This window comes from Rhineura floridana, chromosome 6 (genome assembly GCF_030035675.1).
Source record: "Rhineura floridana isolate rRhiFlo1 chromosome 6, rRhiFlo1.hap2, whole genome shotgun sequence".
NCBI classification, from domain to species: Eukaryota; Metazoa; Chordata; class Lepidosauria; order Squamata; family Rhineuridae; genus Rhineura; species Rhineura floridana.
The window spans coordinates 65,498,006-65,519,929 of record NC_084485.1 but is presented as its reverse complement, the minus strand read 5'-3'; the positions used below and the strand labels follow the sequence as shown (position 1 = coordinate 65,519,929).

The window sequence follows — 21,924 nt, the reverse complement described above, 5'->3', positions numbered from 1 at the left end:
ACCATGCATAAGAGCGGACTGCAGGTGTGCTTAAGACTGCAGCCTCGAGCTGCGAACATATACTTCCTGATGAGTTTATTCATAATACGTTTATTAGAAGCATTTAAAAATCTCAAGTGAACTCGGTTTCGTATTTCACAGAGCTCTTCATGACATTAAAAAAATGGGAAAGGAGAGAAATACTTTGGTGATGTAGAACTCGATCCGCAGTAAGTTAAAATCCCAACTAATAAGGCTGCTGTTCACACTTGGGAATAAGCCCTATTGAAAGCAGTGGAGCCTACCTCTGAGTAAACATGCATAGGATTGCACTGCACAATGAAATTGTGCAGATAGGTGTACGGGGCCATTAGAAAAAAATAAAGAAACAAGTTCATTAACATCTTTATTAGGACCAACAAGCTTTCCAGCACCTCATACTCAATTCAGGATGGATCTTAAAAGGGGGGAAATAGGGGGGACTGTGGAAGATGTTCCTGGTCATAGTGAAAAACCCAAGCCTGCACTTTGTATAGAGTGGTGGATGTATTAAAACATGGCAATCTTTATATTAACAAAGGCAAAGCTGGAGATTGTTTTCAGGTAATGCTGTAGGTAATTAGTTGAAGCTAAATTGTGCCCTCCAAATGAACTACTAGCTGGGATGGGAAGAAGAGTATGTTTCAAGAGCAAATATTTATTGTGTCATAACAACAGACTGGGAATAGGGTTGCCAGGTTCAGGGCCTGAGACTGACCCTGTATCTTTAGGAGAAGAGAAAGTTAGCCAAGTGCAGGTGTTCTTGCAACACTGTAATGGGAAAAAACACAAGGTGGAATTCTCCCTTTCCCCTGCACAACTTTTATAAAGATACAGAAGACCTCTTGGTTGCCAGGCCAAGGACCCATTTCTCAACCTGCCCCACCCCCTTTCCTTTGCAATGGTACAGTACAGTACTAGAAGTACAGTACTGGCTGGCTGGCCATTCCAGACCTGGGTCATAGCTATTTGGAGGGAGTGGTGGCTCTGGAGAAGAAAGGGCTCATCCACACTGGAGTTTAATGTGGATTTGAAGATTCTTGTGTCTCGTGTGTGTGTGTGTTTGTGCGTGTCCAGTTTCCCCCATATCCAAATAGCAGCCCACACTCTCTTCCCTCCTGAAACTGGATTTTCCCAATGCACATTCCATTAAGGGAAGATAATCCAATATAAAATCATATGTTACCCAACTATTGATATACTGAAGTCATTATGTGTGTAGTTGCTCTTTGTTTGTTTTACACGTGTGGTGATGTTTTGCTAGGGGTGTCTATCATTACACCCCCTACTTCCATTTTGTTTCCAGAAGCCTAAAGGAAAGGATGCAGTCTGCCCTTTTCCACTGGGTGTTGGTTAAGGCACATTCACAGTATTTTTATTTTTTTAAAGAACTCTTTTGTACACAATTGCTCTTGTACAAAATGGGTGTATTAAAATTAAAAATTAAATTTACCCTTGCAGGTACAGGAGGCAGGAAAGGAAGTGGTAGCTTTTCATAGGAGCTACTCCAAATTCTTATCTGGCTTGAAGTGACACTTTTTCTTTTTTACTGTTCTTTTGTGCAAATGTGGTATATTGGAAAACGTGTATATCAAAAGTAAACAAAAAAATCAAAAGGTGTACAGGCACATGTAAACAAATATCAGTATGCATGTCTACAAGTGATCTCAGGCTTCCTGGACTGGAGGAACGCACACACTTAAAAAAATTAATTACTGCTTTTTGTGAAAATCTGATATATATGGTATAACTTATTACACTCAGCTAAACATGTACCTGCCTGAGTGCCCACAATGGACCTCAGGTGTCTGGAACTCATGGTGGGTGGGAAGTTCTAATTGAAGGGAGGTATAACAGCACACTGCCTGAATGTATCCCATCAAGCACTGCCCACTAATGTGGATGGGAAACATCAGAGGCATAAAACTGAAAGCACTCATACATGAACAAAGGTACACAATTGAGCACACAGAAACAGCAACCCACATTTGCATGAATGCTCTAGTGTGGACATAGCCAAAGAAAAAAGGATTTTTCTTTTTCTTCCTCTTGAATTATTCCCATATGACACAGTGAGGGAAAGTTTTATTAAAGCCTCAAGGCATCCCCACCCAGCCCTGGAAATCCAGGTACTCGGTATAAACTGAGGGCTTGAGTAAGTTCCATTTCTTCTCTTCTCCTCCCCTCCCTCTTCCTCACCACTACCACCAAAATTGCACTTTAACATTCTGTGTCTCAACTGCTGTCAACCTAAATTGATAGACTCACAAGACTTCTAAACTTTTGGTTCCTTTTTCCACCCCTGAGGGCAGAAATGAGAGCTGTCCACAAGGAGTGATGGAGGAATACAGGATTTTAGTATAGCTTTAATTGGGCAGCTATATATCCCCATCTCTACTCTCTCAACAAAACGTAACTGCAAATACAAGATTTGTCTTTTTAATGTACAAGTTTCTATATTTTTGTGTCTCTGAGGAGAACCCCCCCACCTTTATCAAGTTTCAAGCAGAAACCACTCCTTATTTTTCAGTGGCTCTGTTCCACTTCCAAATTGACAGGCACTCAACTGCCTGAGTTCTTTGTTAGAGGGAAGGATGTACCCAGCTAGATAAATGGATGTGCATGCATCTGTGGCCTTAGCCCCTGCTTCCCTAATGACAACAAACTTCTTGACCTATATGAGGGGGAGCATAAGGTATCCAATAGGTGTTCACACACTTATTATAGCAGTCTTGGTCATGCTGCTGGGAGCTAGTTCTGACTTTTCCCTGTACTACCTGAACTTCTACATAGACTTCAAAGCTGGCTTCATTAGACACCACATGGGGAGGGAAAGGAATGAAAATGTGTACTACAAACAATAATGATGCAATACTTTCTTCAAATTATTGATCTGATTCAGATGTCAAGTTAAACCATAGTTTAAGATGTGATCAGTAACTTGAAGATGGTGTAATTATTATTGTCTGCAGTAAACTCTGGTTTGTCTGTGGCATAGCAGGAACAGGGAAGGAACTTTCACATTAAACTGTGTTTTGTTTTAAATTATAGTTTAATGTGACATGCAAAATGGGTCTCTGTATACAGTAGGGCTGGGGAACCTTTGGCCCTCCAGACGTTGCTGGACTGCAACTCCCATGGCTAAACATTGGCTGTGCTGGCTGAGGCTGATGGGAATTGAAGTCCAACAACATCTGGAGGGCCAAAGGTTCCCCAGCCCTAGTATATGGCTTTTTTTAAAAAAAAGGCATCCTCTGTTTCAAACGGCCTCTGGAGATGAGTTATCATTTATAACACAACTAAGGAAACTTTGATGTTGTAATCCAGGGTATGTTTGCCCACTCTGGATGATTCATGAAGTTCTCTTTCCATTGCAAGTTGGGCACCCTTTATCTGGAAGTTATAAAGTAGCTGCATAATCTTATCCAGATTACATCTCGTTTTTTTATTTTTTAAGACAATTCTAAGAATTAAACACTTGACTTCAGCTTTAAAACCATATATTTTAAAAGTTCCAAAATTACCTACATAAAGTACACTTTTGAAATCTCTTTGATTTTCCACTGTTTATAACAATGTAGATTTTTTGTTTGTTTCAAGTTATTTTCATTTTTGGCTCCTTTTTTAATTTCTAGACTACACAATGGCCTGGTTCACAAGTCATACCAAGTCAGACCATGCCTTAGTGTGAATGTGTGAGCATATGACCTCGGGAAGAGGAGATCACCACTACTTTGCTCGTTCCTGGTTGCTTTGCTATTGCACCATGCTGAGCTAAACTTAGCATGTCATATGAAACTAGGTTCATGCTTTAGCTTTTCTGGACAAAACACGAGCTATAAACTATAGGACAAACCTTGGTTACAGGTTATGATTAGTCTGAAGAGAGCTAAACCATGATCCTGGGTTCAGATGACACAATAAGTCAAACTATGGCTTAGCGCAATCACAAAACAACAGACCTGTTTTGTTTTTTCATGTCCTTTGGCTGGAGCTGTATATCTCAGGCTTTGTATTCACTTTAGAACATTTACTCTTAAATCATAGGCTTTACAGATTCAACACCTTGGGGCTCCAAGAAGGCATTACAACACAAAACTAAAACATCAATAACAATTTGCATCATTTACATTTTTATGTAAAAATTCATTCACATTTACAAAATAAAATTAAAAAAGATAACTTTTTTCTAGGTTAACTAGTCAGGCAGGTTGGCCTGAGAGGTAGATTCTCTTCATTTCTGACATACTTTAAAGAAAATCATGGGAGTGTTTGAATAGGTTAGAACATCTTGAGAGGGATCAGATAACAAACCAAACACTGCCCTTGAACTTTGCTCTGTCAGTCAATTTAGAGTCCTTCAACCAAAATTGCATATGAGGTGAAGCCTAAGCACTGAGTAGGCTATAATCTAAGTATTTTTAATATAGTACTTAGGAGGTACAATTTATCCTTATTCTATCCCATACAGAGTATGTATGGGACTGGCAATCAGGTCCAGGAAAATTGGTCCCTTCAGAAGCTATGTTTATTTCTCAATATGAGCTTAAGGTGAATGTTTTGTAAATGTTTAGTTATTGAGACCAGTAAGTTAAAGCACCAAAATACTGTGGAAGTAGCTATTCTTTTAAATTTCTAAACATAACGTAGGAGTAGTTAAAAAGGCCATTACAGTAAATGAAAATATTCTCTTTGACTTCTATGTACACTTAGTCAGGCCATAGGTCAAATAAGCTTAAGAGTTTTGGATTCAAAGTACTAGGAAAGGGTCATTCTCTGCATGTAGTTTCTATGGAAACAAATATACCGCCCACTCAAACAGAAAGGTTCTAAAAGGGGGGGGGGAGTTGTAATGGAGAAGATAGCACTACTTCTAGACAGTGGTTTGATGAGTCTTAGTACCACAGCAAATACAGCACATGTTCCAAGAAATTAATGATAGCCACTAAATATCCTTGTGCATTTAGAACACAAAAAAGTGTTGCATTAGGTTGTAATTATAAATGCTGAGGAAGAAATGAGCATTAGCATCGGGCATGTTTAATCTCAGTGTGAAGTCCATAAAGTCAATGCACACTTTAGAAGAAAATGTCCCCTTGCAAACCCAAATTGCTGCACCTCATTAGAGTGTTGTCTGGTGATCAATTAAATGCTCTTCGTGTTTCCTTGTATATCTCTTTATAAGAACAAGTCTGATGGTGGAGATTTCCTAAGTATGTATGTATGCTAGATACATGTTTATGGGTTGATAAGCATTGCTTGAAGTGTGGGATAAGGCCTAGAGAGAAACCATAATAGTCCTGCTATTCTTCTGCTTCTTCTAGTTATATGAAGAGTATTCCCTGAGTTCCTTCTTCTGTCGCCCATGCCAACTGCTTCAAGAATCACTTGCTCTGCGTTCCAATAACCAGACAGGAATGCAGGGAGAAGAGAATGCCAGGTAAGAGAGACACTATGGCTTCTGTGCTACAAAAGCACCCGTGGTCCTGTGCCAAAAATACACAAAGGCCATTGTTCTTGCCATTTAGAGACATCTTCATAAAGGAATATCACAGTCAAGAAGTTTGCCATCATATGAGTTCCTTATGAGCTCACAGGGCTGTCTGCGTGTCCGAATGAAAAATGCTTCCAAACATTTCCTAGGAGAAAAGAAGGATTTATATTAGAACTGATGCTGAAGGCACTAATAACAGACCAGAAACAGACTAAGAGACAGTATGTCTCATTTACTACCATATTTTTCTTTTAACTTACCTCTTCTAAGTTTTGGAATTCAGCACTGCTGTCTTCCAATGAGTCATCAGAGATAGAGACTTCTATCTGACTTGACCCCTGTAAAGAAACATGATAAATCACCTGTTACTGTTTGCAAGCTAAAAAAACATGATTGTTGCTAGTCAGCCATTTATTTGTTTAAAACCAAAGGCCAGCACTAGACTGTAAAAGATTCAGTTACCAATACAAACATCAGTAGGGTGAGAGATCAATATACATTTATTTAAGATGATCTCCCCAGTGTGATACAGCGATAGACAGTATATAGCTATTGTATAGCTTTTCAGCTGCTACTGCAAGCATCGCGGAGATGGTTTTCATGGCTGAATGCTAATATGGGATTTATTTTGACTTTATTCTTATCTTAAATAGGAAATATATTTGCTCATGTTGTATGTATGTATGATTTGCATTGGCCTATGGCTACAAGCAATAAATATTTATTGTATCATAGTATGGGATATAAATGTCATTTGGAGGCACTATGACATTTTTATAATGTTATGTTACACTGTTCTGGCAATAGGTTTACACTTACTTCAGCAAGCTCCTTGAACATTTTCTGTATTGTGTAAGGAACAAGTCTTAGAAGATATTTCTACACACCTTTATTAAAGAGTGACATGCCACATATATACATGCACATTTCATTGTTGGCATACCATGCATTTATTTTGTTGTATTAATTTATTCATTCCCAAGTACTAAAAGTCTTGTAAGAATAGACCAAGACATCAGTTCTGTGAATAGCTTGTTGTTAGTGGAGTTTGGATGATGTCTTTAGTAGGAAGATTGTTTTTTAAAATACATGTTTTTTCAAACATTTGGGCAAAATAACAGTTTGCCAAGGGTGAGAGTAGAGTGGTAATCATTGGAAGTTTTAAAAAAAGTGTACACAAATATCTGCCATGAATGTTGTAGACCCAGATGTTTTGTGTGTGGTATTGGAGAGGTTTCTAAAAATATTGTTCTATTTTTCCCCTCACCCCCCCAATTTCTGTTTTCTACCAAATCTCAAGATTTAGACCCACCCTCACTGTGGAACAAGGACTTAGTCCTTTGCCCCACATCTAAATGATAACTAGATGGTTTCACCTTCAACAAATCTCTTAGGAGCAAATATAGCTGCTGTACAGCAAAGATAAGGTGTTTCATCATGTCAGCTGAAGGCTGGGTCAACAAGTCCGTTATCAAGCAAAGAAATGCAAATAAGGAAACCAGAACCAAGACTACCCTATGACTTCAGCTGTTGAATGCAATATGATGGGTCTATTTGCTAGTTTGTTGCAGGCTGACTCACACATGTATGTTTCTAATCTGATAGGTGCAGCATCAAGTAGTAACTCACAAATCTAAATGAGTCACTCACATCACAGATCAAAAATACAATCAGAATTTTTGTTATTTCCTCTCTTCACATACAATGCTTTTTTAGAATCAGTTCATACATTCAATTGTGGGTTATTAGAGCAAGGTGTCATCAATATGCTGATGACACCCATCTCACTTGCTCCTTTTAACCAGATATATTGAGGTAACGAGAGCCAGTGTGGCGTAGTGGTTAAGGTGTTGAACTACGACCTGGCAGACCAGGGTTCGAATCCCCACATAGCCATGAAGCTCACTGGGTGACCTTGGGCCAGTCACTGCCTCTCAGCCTCATGAAAACCCTATTCATAGGGTCGCCATAAGTCGGAATCGACTTGAAGGAAGTACATTTACATTTTTATTGAGATAATAGGCACAGTGGATTAACGTTTGCAATTAGTAATGGACTAGATAATGGCAAACCAGCTAAAACTCAATCCATGTCAGATGAAGGGTACCTATGGTAATGAGTTTGTTTGATCTGGGAGTCACTTGAAAGTTTATCTCCACAAGAGTTAGCAGAATCAATTACTGTTCTGCATTTGGGGCTCTTTCCCCACATTTCCATAGCGAGCCTATACACAGGATAGAATAAAAAAGGCACACCTGTGAAAGCTTCTAGAGAGAAAGAAGTACCAAAGTAGGATGACCTCTGCAACCAACTTCCCAGACAGCATTCAATTTAGATGAACCACCAAATTATAGATTGCTGTTTGTGTGCACATGCATGCACACATAGAGCTTAAATTTGTGGAGGTTACCATGCTGTGATGCCTAGTCCTTGCTTTTTGCCCCCATCCACAAAACGTAACATTTCTTTACTTGCACATATCCAAATCCAATGATTTTTTTAACAGGCTTTGCTCATTACACTTAGACTGGACTGTCAACAACTGCATGTGTTTCATTTTCATTTCTAGTTTCATCAACTCTGATAAGTTTGCAGGAAGAGTAGACCACTATCTTTTCTGTAGACTCTAACATAGCTAAGGTTGGGCAGAAGGAGTATAGAATCATAAAATGGAATGAAAATGTCACCTCCTGCATGCATATACTTCACTTGCTTCCAAATCCATCATTGTCATGCGTTTGTGCTATAGCCCTGGAGGTAGTCAGGGCAGCTTGTAGCCCATATCCCCAAAGCTAGCACACAAACACTTACCCGTTGGTCAGCCACTGAACTGTGCCCGTTTATGACTAAATGGAGCCTATTACTTCATTCTCCTCAAATGTCTTCCTCACAGCATGTTTTAATAGAAAGAATATTAGCTTTTTTTTAAAAAAAAGTCTTAACAATTAGAGCTGCCAAAATAGGCTTGAAAATGGGTGGAAAAATCTGATTATCACATAGGCGATTATTAGTCTTAATAGGATCTCCAGTGGTTAGGAGTGAAGCTGTGAGTCTCAGTGGTGGTAAGTGGGAGAGGGCAACAGGTTTGGTCATATTTCATACATACTATACTGGTTAGAGCAGCCTTTCCCAACCAGTGTGCCTCTAGATGTTGTTGGACCACAACTCCCATCATCCTCAGCCACCATTTCCAATGGCTGAGGCTGATGGGAGTTGTGGTCCAACAACTTCTGGAGGCACACTGGTTGGGAAAGGCTGGGTTAGAGTGTAGAACTAAGACTGTAGAGACCCATGTTCAAATCTCCACTCAGCCATGAAACTCACTGGATGACACTGGGCCAGTCAACAACTCTCAGCCTAACCTACCTAACAGGGTTGTTATAAAATGAGGGGAGGGCCACATATGTCATCTTCTGTGTCTTGGAGAAAAGGTGGGATAGAAGTGTAAAAAATAAATGAAAAAGCCTATTAGCTAATCCAATTGCTGACTACTAACTTAAGACAAGGTCTGAAAGTAAAACAGAAAAGTATGAAACGCACACACACATGAAGAGAACTGCCCTTGCGTGGCTAAAGGTAAAAGAGTGAACACACGGTGAATCATCTATACCTGTTGTAGGACAGGATGCCGTGTAACTCTGTTTCCATTAGCTGTTGCAAACAAAACAGCATCATGGATGGTCACAAAGAGATGACTATGCTCAAGGCCTCCTTCTTCAAAGACTCCTCCGGTTCGGATATCATCATACACTTGGGCTAACAAAGGAGACAAAGATACATAGATTGACTGTAAGCAGGAGCTGCATGCTGGAAAATTATCTGTGTCAGGGCATTTCCTGTATACTAGATTTGCTGTGGAAAAAGGCATGTCCAATTGAGTGAGTGCCTGTTACCCAAGGCCTACACAACACAATGTTTTCTTATTTAAAGCCAACAGAACTTGTTGCAATTGACAGAAAATCTCACAGGTAAATGGAGCTAGGACATAGCCCTATTGCTATTCCAATTTGAAACACAAAAAGTCTGAAGGATTAAGCAGAAGGATTAAGGGAGACTGTATGCCCCTAGTGGGAAAATAGGTTTTTCATATACGCTCTTAGAAACAGTTGGCTCACATGTGGCAGAATATTTCATCTGGGGCAAGAAGTGGTATGGAGAGGGACACTGGTGTTTCATCTAAATGGGAGCATTTCTTTGTAGGAAATACACTTCTTTCACCTTCGCTTTTCATATGCATCATCCGCAGTTCCTGCTCAGTGTTACCTGCCATTTTCCCCATTCACACAAGCAGGCATTCTCTGGGGAGGATTAGTCTTGTTTTTTCATTGTGGCCCCACCCTCTATACATTTCCACTCCCTCTGGTTGATAAGGTGACCAAGTATGCTCAGTCTGTTCTAACAGCTGCAGTAAGTTCCTTTAAAAAATACCCGGAAGTGTGACTATCTGTGTTTTCCCTGGTAGGATAATACAAAACTTTGTTTGAGCAGTGTTATGCTTTTGCACACAATTTAGGAGTAAAAGAAAATAAAAGCACCATTTGCAGCAACATAAAAAAGGCCAGCAGAATGGAGGACAGCAAATGGAAGTTGCTCATTAGCCTTCAGGAAATGAAATAAACAAAGGGAAGAGGAGGGAGTGGGCGTGGAGAGGGGAATGATTGACATACCCACCTGATTGGGTTAGTTCGGATTTATGGGGGAAACTACGTGATAGTTTCTGTTTGCTGGTAACATCATGCGAACCATGCAAATTTAAAAGAGATGTGAGTAGCACCAAACATACAGTAAACCACCGTGTAGATTAGCTCTGTGTTACTAACACCTAAGATTTGGCGATTCACAATGTTTGGAACCTTGCTCAACACTCCAACATGCAGAGTGATTAATGAGTTTCATATTTGTTATTTTTTAAAAACAAATACTATCATCATATAACATTCTAAGGAAATCTCATAATCCTTGAACAGTTGTGGGATATCAAGGCTATTTTAGGGTACTCTATGGGTGAGACACCCCTGTTCCACTGAAGGCAAAAGGCAGAAGCCCCACATGATTTCATAGAACATTTGTGAACACGATTGGCTGAATTAGAATCACAAATAAAATACCCTACACTTTTGCCTCAATAGCTTGGCCTTCCCCCTTCCATGTTTCCAGCTTTCTTCCATATGATCAGCTTTAATTTGCCTCGGCATATCAATTATATGCTTTTTCCAAGAACAACCAAGTCCAGGAAATTTGAGGTATAATCCTACTTCTTATGGTTAGGTAAAGTCACACATTTACAATCATTAGGAATGTCTAATGATTTCCAAAAAGAAAACCACTGGGTATAAAATTAACGCAGTGAAGCAGAACAAAACACCAACCCCTTAATCATGTAAGTCTCTTATTCCTGTCTTTTTATCTGCTTTTGTGTGATTTTTTTTAAAAAAACCTTGTGCGTCTTTTCTTCTGGCTACAAACAGGCATGCACTATGAACACTTTAGCTGCCAAAGCAGCCACAATGAGGCAAGGTGTTTAGACCAGGGAACTGATACAAAACCAGGTCACTTTGGATATTTAATCCCAGCAGAGGAACAGAAACTACATGCAACAATGAGTTTCAGTTGTGTGATTCTTCCCCTGATTTTTTTAATGCTACTAAGCAGTAAGAAACTCCTCTGTCAAGAGTATGAAGAGCATGTAGGGTTTGCTTAACCCTTCTGCTTTCTGCCATATGACTTTTTATAGCCATACCTCCAGCTGCTTTCCCAACCATAGTGGGGGGCAAGGGGAGATATGGGGTCCACATATCTTTTCTCCCTCAGGAATAAAAACAAATTGATGACAGCAATTTTAAACAAATAGCCTGGCAGCTTCTGAGGCTACTTTGCATTTAAAAAAAACTTGGGAGGGTGTCAATCAATGATGCCACATGCTGTTTCAGCTTCATCCTCATTCAGATTAGGAAATGTTATTTGTGCTCATGTTGTGTGTTTAATAAGACCCACTCAGTACTCAGGCTACACTGTACACAACTGCACTTGTAAATTTGTCCATAATATGATGATTGTAGGAACTACAGCCTACTCTGCTGTGTAGATGTTTGCAATTCATAAGAAGGTGGTCAGTTTCACATGCAATACCTCTGCCTCCAGCAGTGGTTCTGTCCCTCTTAAGGACCCTCACAATGGAAAACAAATAAAGCATTGTTCATAGGGGAATATTCTTACCAGGTACATTTGCTAGGAAGACTTTAATCCCAATCTTCTGATAGTTGGTGCACAGCTACAGGAGGAGACAAAAAAAAGTATTTGCTTTCACATGATTTTATAACACAAAATCTGAGAAAACATGAATTTAGGATACACTCCAAATTCAAGACATGGTACATTAGGATACTAACATTACCAATTTTATAAGTTGAATAACAAAAACCAAACAGTATGTAGCACTGGCTTTTCAAAAACATGCAGTTCAGGTGATGATATTAATGCAATGTATAACTCTTAGGGATGGGGAAGAATATCTGCCAAATTGGACCTGGCACCGGATTCCAGCTGAATTCGATAGTTCGCCACCCTTTCGGACCAGCACCTATTTCTTTTTTTTTTACAATAATTTTTATTCAAATTTTCATAAAACATAGAAAACAAAATCATAAAACATTCAAAGACAAAAAACAAAACAAAACAAAAATGATTAAACAAAAAAAAATAAAATGTTGACTTCCCATTTGTCACATATCAAATCAGTTATAGGTCTACAATATATAACAATCCTGTCTCTTAAATCATATTATAAAATCACTTTCCTCCAGTAGTTATCTTAATTAATCATCAAATCTCATAAACATTACTTTATTCTTTCCACAAAAAGTCAAAGAGAGGTTTCAATTCTTTAAGAAATATATCTATCAATTTTTCTCCAAATAAACATGTCAATTAATCCATCTCGTTAATAATTATAATAATCTTATTGTCATAATCATAGTCCAAATAAACATTTCGATTAATCCATCTCATCAGAATCTGTTAGGTCCAATAATTTCAATAGCCATTATTCCATTATCCCTATTAGTTCCATCTTCCATCTTCAATAGTCCTGTTAAGTCCAGTAATTTCAGTGTCCAATCTTCCATTATCAGTATTCCATAATAATCTTGCTGTTGTAGCCATAGTCATATAATAAGAGTCTGATGGGAATTTCCTCTATCCCAAATATTTTCTTGCCATCCATTCTGAATAGGTTGCTGAAACATTGTTGTAAATTCATATCTGTGTTCTTCTTTTTTAGAAAATGCACTGGCTCATCTCTTAAGAGTTTTTCCATTGTCACATGACTGCAGTTAATTCCATAGATTTTCTCTATATCAAGCTCCATCACATCATTCCAGTCCAGAAGATTATCCAAGCCATTGATAACTTTATCTCTAATATCTTCATTAATTTCTTCAGAGATAACGTTAAATTCCAAACAGTAGATTTTATTTCTAAAATCCATAAACTCCAGATCTTTTTCCAATTCCACATTTGTTCCAATCTCCAGGGCTTGTATCTTCCCTTTATTTTTTCTTTTCTCATCTCTGATCTCATTCTCCTCTCTCACAGGGTCCCCTATTTCTTTAAACTCCTGCGTCATTTTGCTCAGTTCAATTTTCATCTCCTTACTACCCTGTCGCAGGGTTTGTTTCGTTATCTCAATCTCATCCATTATTTTCTGAAACATAATTACTTCCAGATTCTCAGCCACTTTCTTGATTGCCATTTTTAAAACCACGAAAACAAAGCAAAACAAAAATAAAGAAGAACCACTTCTTATTTCAGCAACAATTGGGTTAATATTCCAGGCTTGATGACATCACAGTATAAACAGAGCAACCTGCCTTATCTCTCTATGTTCAAGAATGCAAAATAAATTTAGTTCCCAGCATCAAAACAGTTAGTGGCGTCGTGAAGAAGCAGATTCGTCAAAATAAAATAGACCAAAAAGAGAATAGTCCCAGACAATATAATATTCCTCGGAATAGAAATCAGGAATAGAAATCCCTCTTCTGTTTATTATCTTTAGAATGCACTTCCAGGACAGCTTTTTGCGACAGAAACAGAGATAAGCTGTTAATTTCGTGAATAACAGAGAAGAGCTATATCTCACCCAGAAGTTGTCCAAAGCCGATCAATCTGACAAATCTCCTTTTGCTGCAACAATTTAAACCACGTAAAAAAAATAATAGAAAGAAGGGTGCTTGCCTGTTAGTCCGTTCTCTCTTTCAAGAAAAGATAAACGTATCGCTTAAGCAGATAGAGCTTGTTAGGAAGTCCGTCCGGCATTGTTGGCTGGACCTTATCTCATAAATTAATGAAATCCAGTCCTCCCAACAAAAACAGGCTTTGAGGTTGATCTCTACGTTTCTCCCTGCCCGGGAGAAATTTCATCAGTCAAAAAAAAAAATGTTCTGACTGATTTATATCTGAATAAGCTTCTTTTGAGGCGGGAGCCCGTCCCCAAAGCAGGCACAAGCGAAGTCACCCTTCCCGGAAGTCTGGACCAGCACCTATTTCTTGCTGTGGGCTGCAGCTGTAATTGGCACGGATTTTGCAGCCGTGGCTGCAAATCGGCAAGAATTTATTCTTTTGAACTTTGCCCCCATTTTATGTTGTTATTTTCGTAATGCTCCGTAAATGGCACATTTCCATTAAGAAGCCAGCATTTCATGCCCTTGTGACCTTCGTTACTTGTCAATCAACTGCTCACCAAGCCCCAGGCATTGCTAATAAGGAAAAGTAGCCTGAATTAGCCAATTTCAAACCATGTTTCATCGTACTTGCAAATACCCATGCCACGAAGCCTCCTGGGTTCTTTCTTTAGCCCCGTTTTTCTCTGCTCTCATGCTGCCTCGCGTCCCCAAATTTTAGGAACCTTAGTATTTTACAGAAATGTTCCCAATGAAGCCAACTTTGAATCTAGACTGTCCTAAGTTAAACGGTAACCTGTTCACAAGCCTGACACCATTTGGCTCCTATCCAAGCTTTTGCCTTGGAATCTGGAAAGCACTTGTTGAAATTACCAGAGCCCTTTAGAGGTAACCAGCTATATTGAACAGTCTGAATTCAGTCTGTCCAGTTGTAGTCAGGATGGCACCAGCTGTCCAGCACTACCTCAAGTGGGTCCGTTTTGCTTTGCTTGTTTGCTTGGAGCGTGCTCCTATTGGCCAGTACAGGACTCTGATTGACCTCCTCTTTATTATCAGATATGGAGAGCACATTGATTGGAGTTTTCACAAGACTGATATATGCAAAGATGCTTCTGCAATGTAACAAATGCTTTCCAGGTTTTGTGGCTTGCCTTCTGTATCGGTCACTAATGATGACCTATGCACGAGAGGAATGGGAAACTGTTCTTCTCTTCCCAGAGGGTCCTTCGGGATCCGCCCTTCTTTGGTAAAGAATAGATGAACAAACAACACATGAAGAGACATTTTACATACATTATAATACCAGACCTCCAATTATGAAATTTTGGCCACCGGAAAAAACCTAGTAGATTTAATCACTCCAAAACACGCATAGCAGATTGAATTGACAAATGCAAGAGCAAGCACAAACAAAAAAATGGTGGATCGGAATTAGACTATCGGAATGCAAGCAGAAACCATGCAACAACCCCCCTCCCTAGTAACCCTACACCTAACCACTGGAACAGCAATAAGAATCACTAAGTATTCAACTTTATTGGTTTAGTTCACATGTAATGCTAAGCAGAACCATGGCGTAGCCTTGGGTAGTGCAGCAGCAGCAGGACTGTAGGAAGAGCACAGTAGCCACAATCCCCTTTCCAGAACCCACCTGTTCACACTAAGCCATGGTTTGGCTTAGCATTTCCTAGTCATAGAAACAATGTGTTTTTAAAATGGATATAGCTTGATAGGATTCAAAACACAAGCTGCACACCTTGTGTGTTCTAATTACCAGGCCACTGGAGAGCTGTAGTTATGCATATGTTGCAGCAGATTTTTCTTACTCTGTTGTTTGCTGTAGACCCCAACTATCCTCTTGACCATATAAGAATATATGAAAGTCATAGGACGTATGGAAAGAGCTTAAGAAATATGTTGGCTACTAGCTATGTTTGTCTCTGACCAATGTTTATTCTGCTTCAGCAGTCTTTGTATCTTGCATCTAATTTTATTGTTGTCAAGCTTATGTGCAACATTATTTTCATCTCAATACTATGCTTGATCCCAGACTCCCTACCATTGTTCTTTGTTGACCCCTCGCACTAGTACAGCATTTATTATTGCTTGCCAGTCTCTTTCTGCTATATTCCAAGCTTCTGGCCTTTGCTCTCATCCTTGCCATAACCATGTCATACAGCCTCTCCTGACTACTGACCTGTGATTCAGCATCTCATTCTGACTGCTTAGTCAGCCATCTTACAACTGCCTCAAGCCAGCCTAACACTACCCTGTGCCTGCCAACTTTTTTCTTTAATAAAAACATTTCAACCCTTGTTCTTAAACCTAGTTAACAGTGCTCAAGGGGAAATTTTAAAGACAGCAGCTTCAGTAGGCAACGCAAGATCACAAAAATATACTGTTGGCAGAACCAAGAGAAAATACTGACCTTTCCCAAAGCTTTTGTGCCCATCAGATCCACAAAGCAAACACCACTCATGTCCAAAATAATTGTGTGGAAGTTGACAAATGGGGGTGCTGCGACTATAGGATCAACATTTGATGCTGGGATGTCACTACAGGTGCTGCTCCGATGACTAGCAATGCTTCCCTGGTCACATAAGGCATTGGCCTGCCTTGCAGATGGGTTGAAGGCAATGTAGGATATGCTGTTGCCATTGGCAGCTGTCTGGTTGTTGTTGGTATCTGTTGGAGACATGCTTCCAAAATCTTTCTGGAGCTCTTGGAGAGACATAGTCTGTAGCAAAGAAAAAGGTAGTACGTTCAAGATAAAATTATATTTATTTTATTGATTATATGTTGATTACACATACTATACAGCCACAAGAGTGGCTGTATACTATAGCCAGCATGGATTTTTCACATTCTGCACTGTTACATTGAAAATACCCCCATGCCATTCTGATACTTCCCATAAGCTCATTTCAAAACAAAACCTTACAAAACTTATAGTCCTGAACTCAGAAACGCTTGCTTAACAACCCTCTAAATTTTCATGGTGATACACAAAACAGTCAGAGAGAACAGAGAGTTCAAAGTCTAAAGAGAGAGAGAAAAACCCAGACCCCTTTTGGATTTTTTTCTCATAGAGTTCTCATAATCTGTTGAAATTCATTAAAAATCAGCCATATTCACAGAGTACCTGTAAACCTGTTACTGACCTTGCCCCCTACTCTGACCTTCATCTTCTGCAGTTTAAAAGTTAAAAAAATACCTGGCTGATTTTTAATTAATTTAAGAATTTTGCATTGAACTGAATAACAATGTCAGGCATGCTCAGTAAGAATCAACTGTCAGTATTCTAAAAGCCAGACTCACAACTGCTTGGCTAGGCTAATTGGGGCCACACCCACACCAGAGTTTGATTTCACGCGAGACAGTCATGGCTTCCCTCAGAGAATCCTGGGAAGTGTAGTTTGTGAAGGGTCTGAAAGGAGACTCCTATTCCCTGAGAGAGCTCCAGTGGCCAGAGTGGTTGAACAGTCAGCCGCTCTGACTGAAGCTCTGAGGGGTGAACTCTCAGCAACTCTCAGCACCCTTCACTAACTACACTTCCCAGGATTCTTTGAGAGAAGCCATGACTGTCCAAAGTGAAATAAAGGTCTGGTGTGAATGTGGCCAGAGACAGCTTTGGTTTAAATTTGGGTGGGAAGCTACCTGTGCCTGCTGTAGAATAAAAAGGTGGGGGAAACCCTGAAAAGCAATGATACTGTTCACAATGTTTTCCTTTGGGAAAGGAAAGGGGCTTCCCCTCTGCCCAGTGCCCACCCACCCAATCTCTTCCCCTCCCCCCTCCTCCTCTCCCTGCTCCTCCCCCAGGTCAGTGTTGGACTACGACCTGGGAGACCAGGGTTCAAATCCCCACACAGCCAAGAAGCTCACTGGGTGACCTTGGGCCAGTCACTGCTTCTCAGCAGCAGAGGAAGGCAACAGTAAAACCACCTCTGAATACCATTTACCATGAAAACCCTATTCATAAGGTTGCCATAAGTCGGGATTGACTTGAAGGCAGTCCATTTCCATTTTCAAACATGACTGCAGAGAACTAAGTATGCAACTGATCAAAGACTTCTCCCTGCTCCTCTCCCATGGTCAGTTTTACCTATCCTAACCATGATTACATAGGAGTAAATCCCATTGAACTCCATAAGCATGCAAATGATCAGGCCTAGATTTCCCCTCCTACCCCTCTCCTCTCCCTTCCCCTCTTCCTTCTTCCTCCTCCCCTGCCCACTCCAGCTGTCCCTCCCTCCCCCCCCGGTCAGTTTTATCTATCCTAAGCATGATTGCACGGGAATAAATCCCACTGAACTCAATAAACATGCAAAGGATCAAACCTGTCCTCCCCTCCTTCCTGCTCCCCTCCCCTCCTCCCCTCCCCATCCCTTGTGCTCAGTTTCACCTATCCTAAACATGATTGCAGGGGAGTAAATCCCACTCAACTCAATAAGCATGCAAGTGATCAATCCATTCTCAGCAAACTTGCACAGGATCCCATTCTTACCTCCTGGATTAAAAAGCAGAGAAATTCACTAATAGGCAAAAAACCTTGCGGTTTAAGAACGTGCCTATAGCCCACAGATATTTCTATCAAATTTTAAAAAGCAGGGAAATTGGGCAGCTATAGTGAATGCACCAGGGGAGCAGGAGACCTGACCTCCTCTCTGAGATATTGGACTGCCCTACAAATTTGTCAGAAAGCAAACACAATTTGGGTTGGTCTTTCACAGTCCAATCCACTTCCTGTGTAGCTTGGAAGAATTTGGTAACATGTGCCCCTGAGCATATGGTGAGTGTTGGCAACACCTGCAATCAGCCCAAATAATGGAAACAAGACGTGCTGTCTTGTTTTAGCAGGGAGGAAGCAACATTGTTAAGTCAGTTGATATCGTTCAGAATATATGCATATATATGCACATACATCACCTTTTTATCATTGTTGGTATCTGAGATGATTAGGAAAATATCAGAAAATGCCATATATATTATTTTTTAAAAAATATGACCATAAAATAGTCTATAGGTGCATGCACTGTTAGTTTTTGTTTTTCCATACAGTCTGTGTTTGTGGTAGTCCTTGCAAACATCTTGTTGTTCATCGAGTAATTCCTGTTTCATATATGCTGAGGAATTAACCCAGCGTTTTCAAGACAGCAACACTTGGCATAAGCAGCAACTTTTAAATTATGCTTCTCATTTTCATTTAAGTCATCGGCAGAGCAATCCTAGGGAAATTGGCTGGAGGGAAGTCACCACATCCTAAGCCCTCCCCAGCTTGCACCAACCAGGGCAAAAAGTGGAGAAGGAAGTATTTTTTTCCTTTTTCTGCAGTGGCAAGTTTTCTTTTAATCCTCATTGACCATAATGGTGGAGGAATTAACTATGTCAGTTCTATGGCTGGCACAGTTTGGGGCCATTTGGGGAACATGTTGGCTGGGGGGGGGATCAGAGGGCTTTGGATCCCATGGATTCAAGATTTACCCCAATCTGCCTCCAACATGTCCCTTTTCATCCCCTACTGCTGTTGGAGTGATAGCAGCAGATCTTCCCACAACCTCATCAAGGAGGCTTCTAGCACGGGACCATTTTCTTCAACTCCGAACCTCCATGTCCAGCCACACACTTTCTAGAGCAGGAAAGAGTGCTTATGTTTGATCTATCAGTCTGAGCCAATTTAGCTAGTAGAGATTATGGGAGCTGTAGCTCAGCAAAAGAAAGGCAAGGTTCCCCATCCCTGCTGTAGGGAGTTTTGGACACAGTAGGACTTCCTTGAGTAAGCATGATGCTGTAAAAATATAAAATAAAATTTTGTAACATTTTAAAAGCAGGGTTGTATCCACAGTAGACCTAGTGAAATTAATGGACCTAGTGAAATTAATGGACCTAACTTAGTCATGTCAGTGGGTCTACTGTGAGTAGAATAGAACTAACATTAGATACAATCCTAACACATTTATTGTGTCATCTTGAAGTTGCTGAAGAAGGATAAAATAGTTGAATTAGGTTGCACCACTAAATCAGATTCTGTTAAGTTAAGACTCAGTTGAGACAAAGGCATTCTCTCCCACTACAGATATCAGTAAAACTAGGAAGACTGTACTGGTACTAATCACTGCTGTTCTGAATGGTTACTGTGTTAATCTTGATCAGTCCGTACCTCTTGCGTTTCATGGCCTTTTGGCATGTTCAACTGTTTGACTGTTCACGTTTTCTCCCTTCTACACCCATATATTTCATGCTTCAGATGAAGTGGGCCTTAATCCATAAAAGCTTCTGCGAGTATACATCTTCTAGCTTTTAAGCTATTGCAGGATTCTTTGTCTGCATTTGCTACAGCTGATATAACATGGCTACCTATCTGGAATTGAAAATTGTCTTAAACACACATCCTCTTTTTCCCATAGATTCATGAGGATTTTTATTGAAGAGTTCACCAGTGCATGAAAGAACAACCAGAGGGTAAAATCCATATGCCTTCTGCACTGCCACAAGCCTCTCCTGCAGACAAGTGAGGACCAAACTACATCAAGGAAATAGAGCAAGTGTCTTTACAGATTTATAGCGTATGGAATAATAAAGGCACATTTCTTACAAATGTTTTCAATATTTTGTCTCTGAGGAAAAGGGATTTCTTTCCCCTCAATGAGTTGCAGTAGTGAGTGCAGCACGAAATGTGTTGCATGAGTGCCATGGGCACCTGCTGGATAGTTCCTGTGACATCACTCATGATGAATGACTCAGTCACTTACCCAGAATATTATGTGAACTTAAAAAAAACAAGACAAATGTATTTAATTTTTAAATATTCTGTAGAGGCTAACTGCTCCCCTGTTATTCCTATCAAGAGCAGGAGTGGTCATGGAGGGCAGTGAAATCTCTCCCAAAGTGGTAAACACCAGTAGCAAGAGTTTTTTCTGGCTGTGGCCAGTCTTTCTGCAGTGCTGTCGCAAAAAGCTCTACATTTTTAAAAATTGTTATAACATAGGTAGGGCTCTTTTCATATCCCCCCCAAGGCCCTACAACAAGGTTACCCTCACTGGATCGTCACCTTGTAGTGGTGAGTGGGCTTGCGTGTTCCAATGAACCCTGTGAGTAATGCCATCGGAAGTCATGTGCTCCCAGCAGGGTCACCCATGGCGGTAAGGTTGAGGGAGAGGAACCAGACAAAGAACAATCCAAGAATGTCCTCAACGGCAGAACAGGTGGAGGATAACAATGTGTATGTTACAACGGCTGTGAAGGCAGATGAAGGCTGCAACAGATAAAAGACTTCCAATCGCCGTGGTACCCATGCCATTGGATCAAAGTATTTTTCTGTCAAGATTGTGTGTTGATCATCGTGTGCCGATCTCCCCACATAGAACAAATTCACGCACAGGCATTTCCAACCAAATTATCTTGGAAGACAATCTTACTCGGCCACGAGTGATCGCCAACCACCACAACAAGGTTGCCCCTTTAATCTATAATGTAGTTTGTTAAGCATGCTGGGAAAAGATGCTCTGTGAGGGGCAAACTACAGTTCCAAGGATTCTTTGGGGAGGAAAATGTACTTTAAATAAATGTTTTTCAACCGGTGGGGCATCCCCCCGGAGGGCATAGTACATATTTAGCAATAACAGTTGCTAAATTACCTTATTCTTCCTGAAGAGAGACTTTAGTTTGCTTGTTTTTTCTGATGCTGCCACCACCTTTTCCTGATTCTTCACATACTTTTTCCTGGCCAAGTACACTTTTATGGGATCCACACCAGTCTGTTTAATTAATTAAAAAAAGACAGTAAGCTAGGTTGTTTTTCTGCCTCAACCTTTAGGTGTTCAAGCAGGGAATTCAATGAAGCTGTACGCTGGAAGTAGGGATAGACAAATCTGTCAGGTTTGGTTCTCCCAGTTTCTCATTTTTCCAGTCTTAAATTCTGTTCTCCACATTTCTGCAGCAATTCGCAATTTTTAAAAAAATATCCATATGAAAGTTCTTCAGCATTTCAGTGCAGATTTCTCCTAATAAATACATTGTTGTATGCAGTTTTGACAATTTTCACATTTTTGCCTGCAAATTCTCCTAATATAATGCATTTTTGTATGTTGTTTTTTTTATGCCCATTTTCCCCTAACATATACATTTTTGTAAACATTGTTTTGTTGGAGAACTTTATCACATAATTGGATAAGTGTGATTTTCAAAGGATGGTTATGTTTCAGTTTTCATATTGCAAATTTGATAAATTCAGTTTAA

The 21,924-nt window shown here is 39.9% G+C and overlaps 1 protein-coding gene and 1 long non-coding RNA gene across 2 annotated transcripts in view; one reads left to right on the top strand and one right to left on the bottom strand.

Moving 5' to 3' along the window:
• Window positions 1–138: 138 nt before the first annotated feature.
• On the top strand, window positions 139–20,264 carry LOC133387414 (uncharacterized). Its single transcript, XR_009763475.1, has 3 exons — window positions 139–209; window positions 5,343–5,458; window positions 20,094–20,264. It is a non-coding gene; the product is annotated as an uncharacterized LOC133387414 (long non-coding RNA).
• The window catches only part of SLC26A9 (solute carrier family 26 member 9), a 62,188-nt gene continuing 45,852 nt past the window's right edge, over window positions 5,589–21,924 (bottom strand). The window contains exons 15-20 of the mRNA XM_061632127.1: window positions 21,324–21,443; window positions 16,118–16,426; window positions 11,729–11,783; window positions 9,123–9,268; window positions 5,773–5,850; window positions 5,589–5,657 (exon numbers count right to left, since the gene is read on the bottom strand). Coding sequence (XP_061488111.1) covers window positions 5,610–5,657; window positions 5,773–5,850; window positions 9,123–9,268; window positions 11,729–11,783; window positions 16,118–16,426; window positions 21,324–21,443 — 756 coding nt within the window. The 3' untranslated portion in view covers window positions 5,589–5,609. The remainder of the gene's footprint in view (window positions 5,658–5,772; window positions 5,851–9,122; window positions 9,269–11,728; window positions 11,784–16,117; window positions 16,427–21,323; window positions 21,444–21,924) is intronic.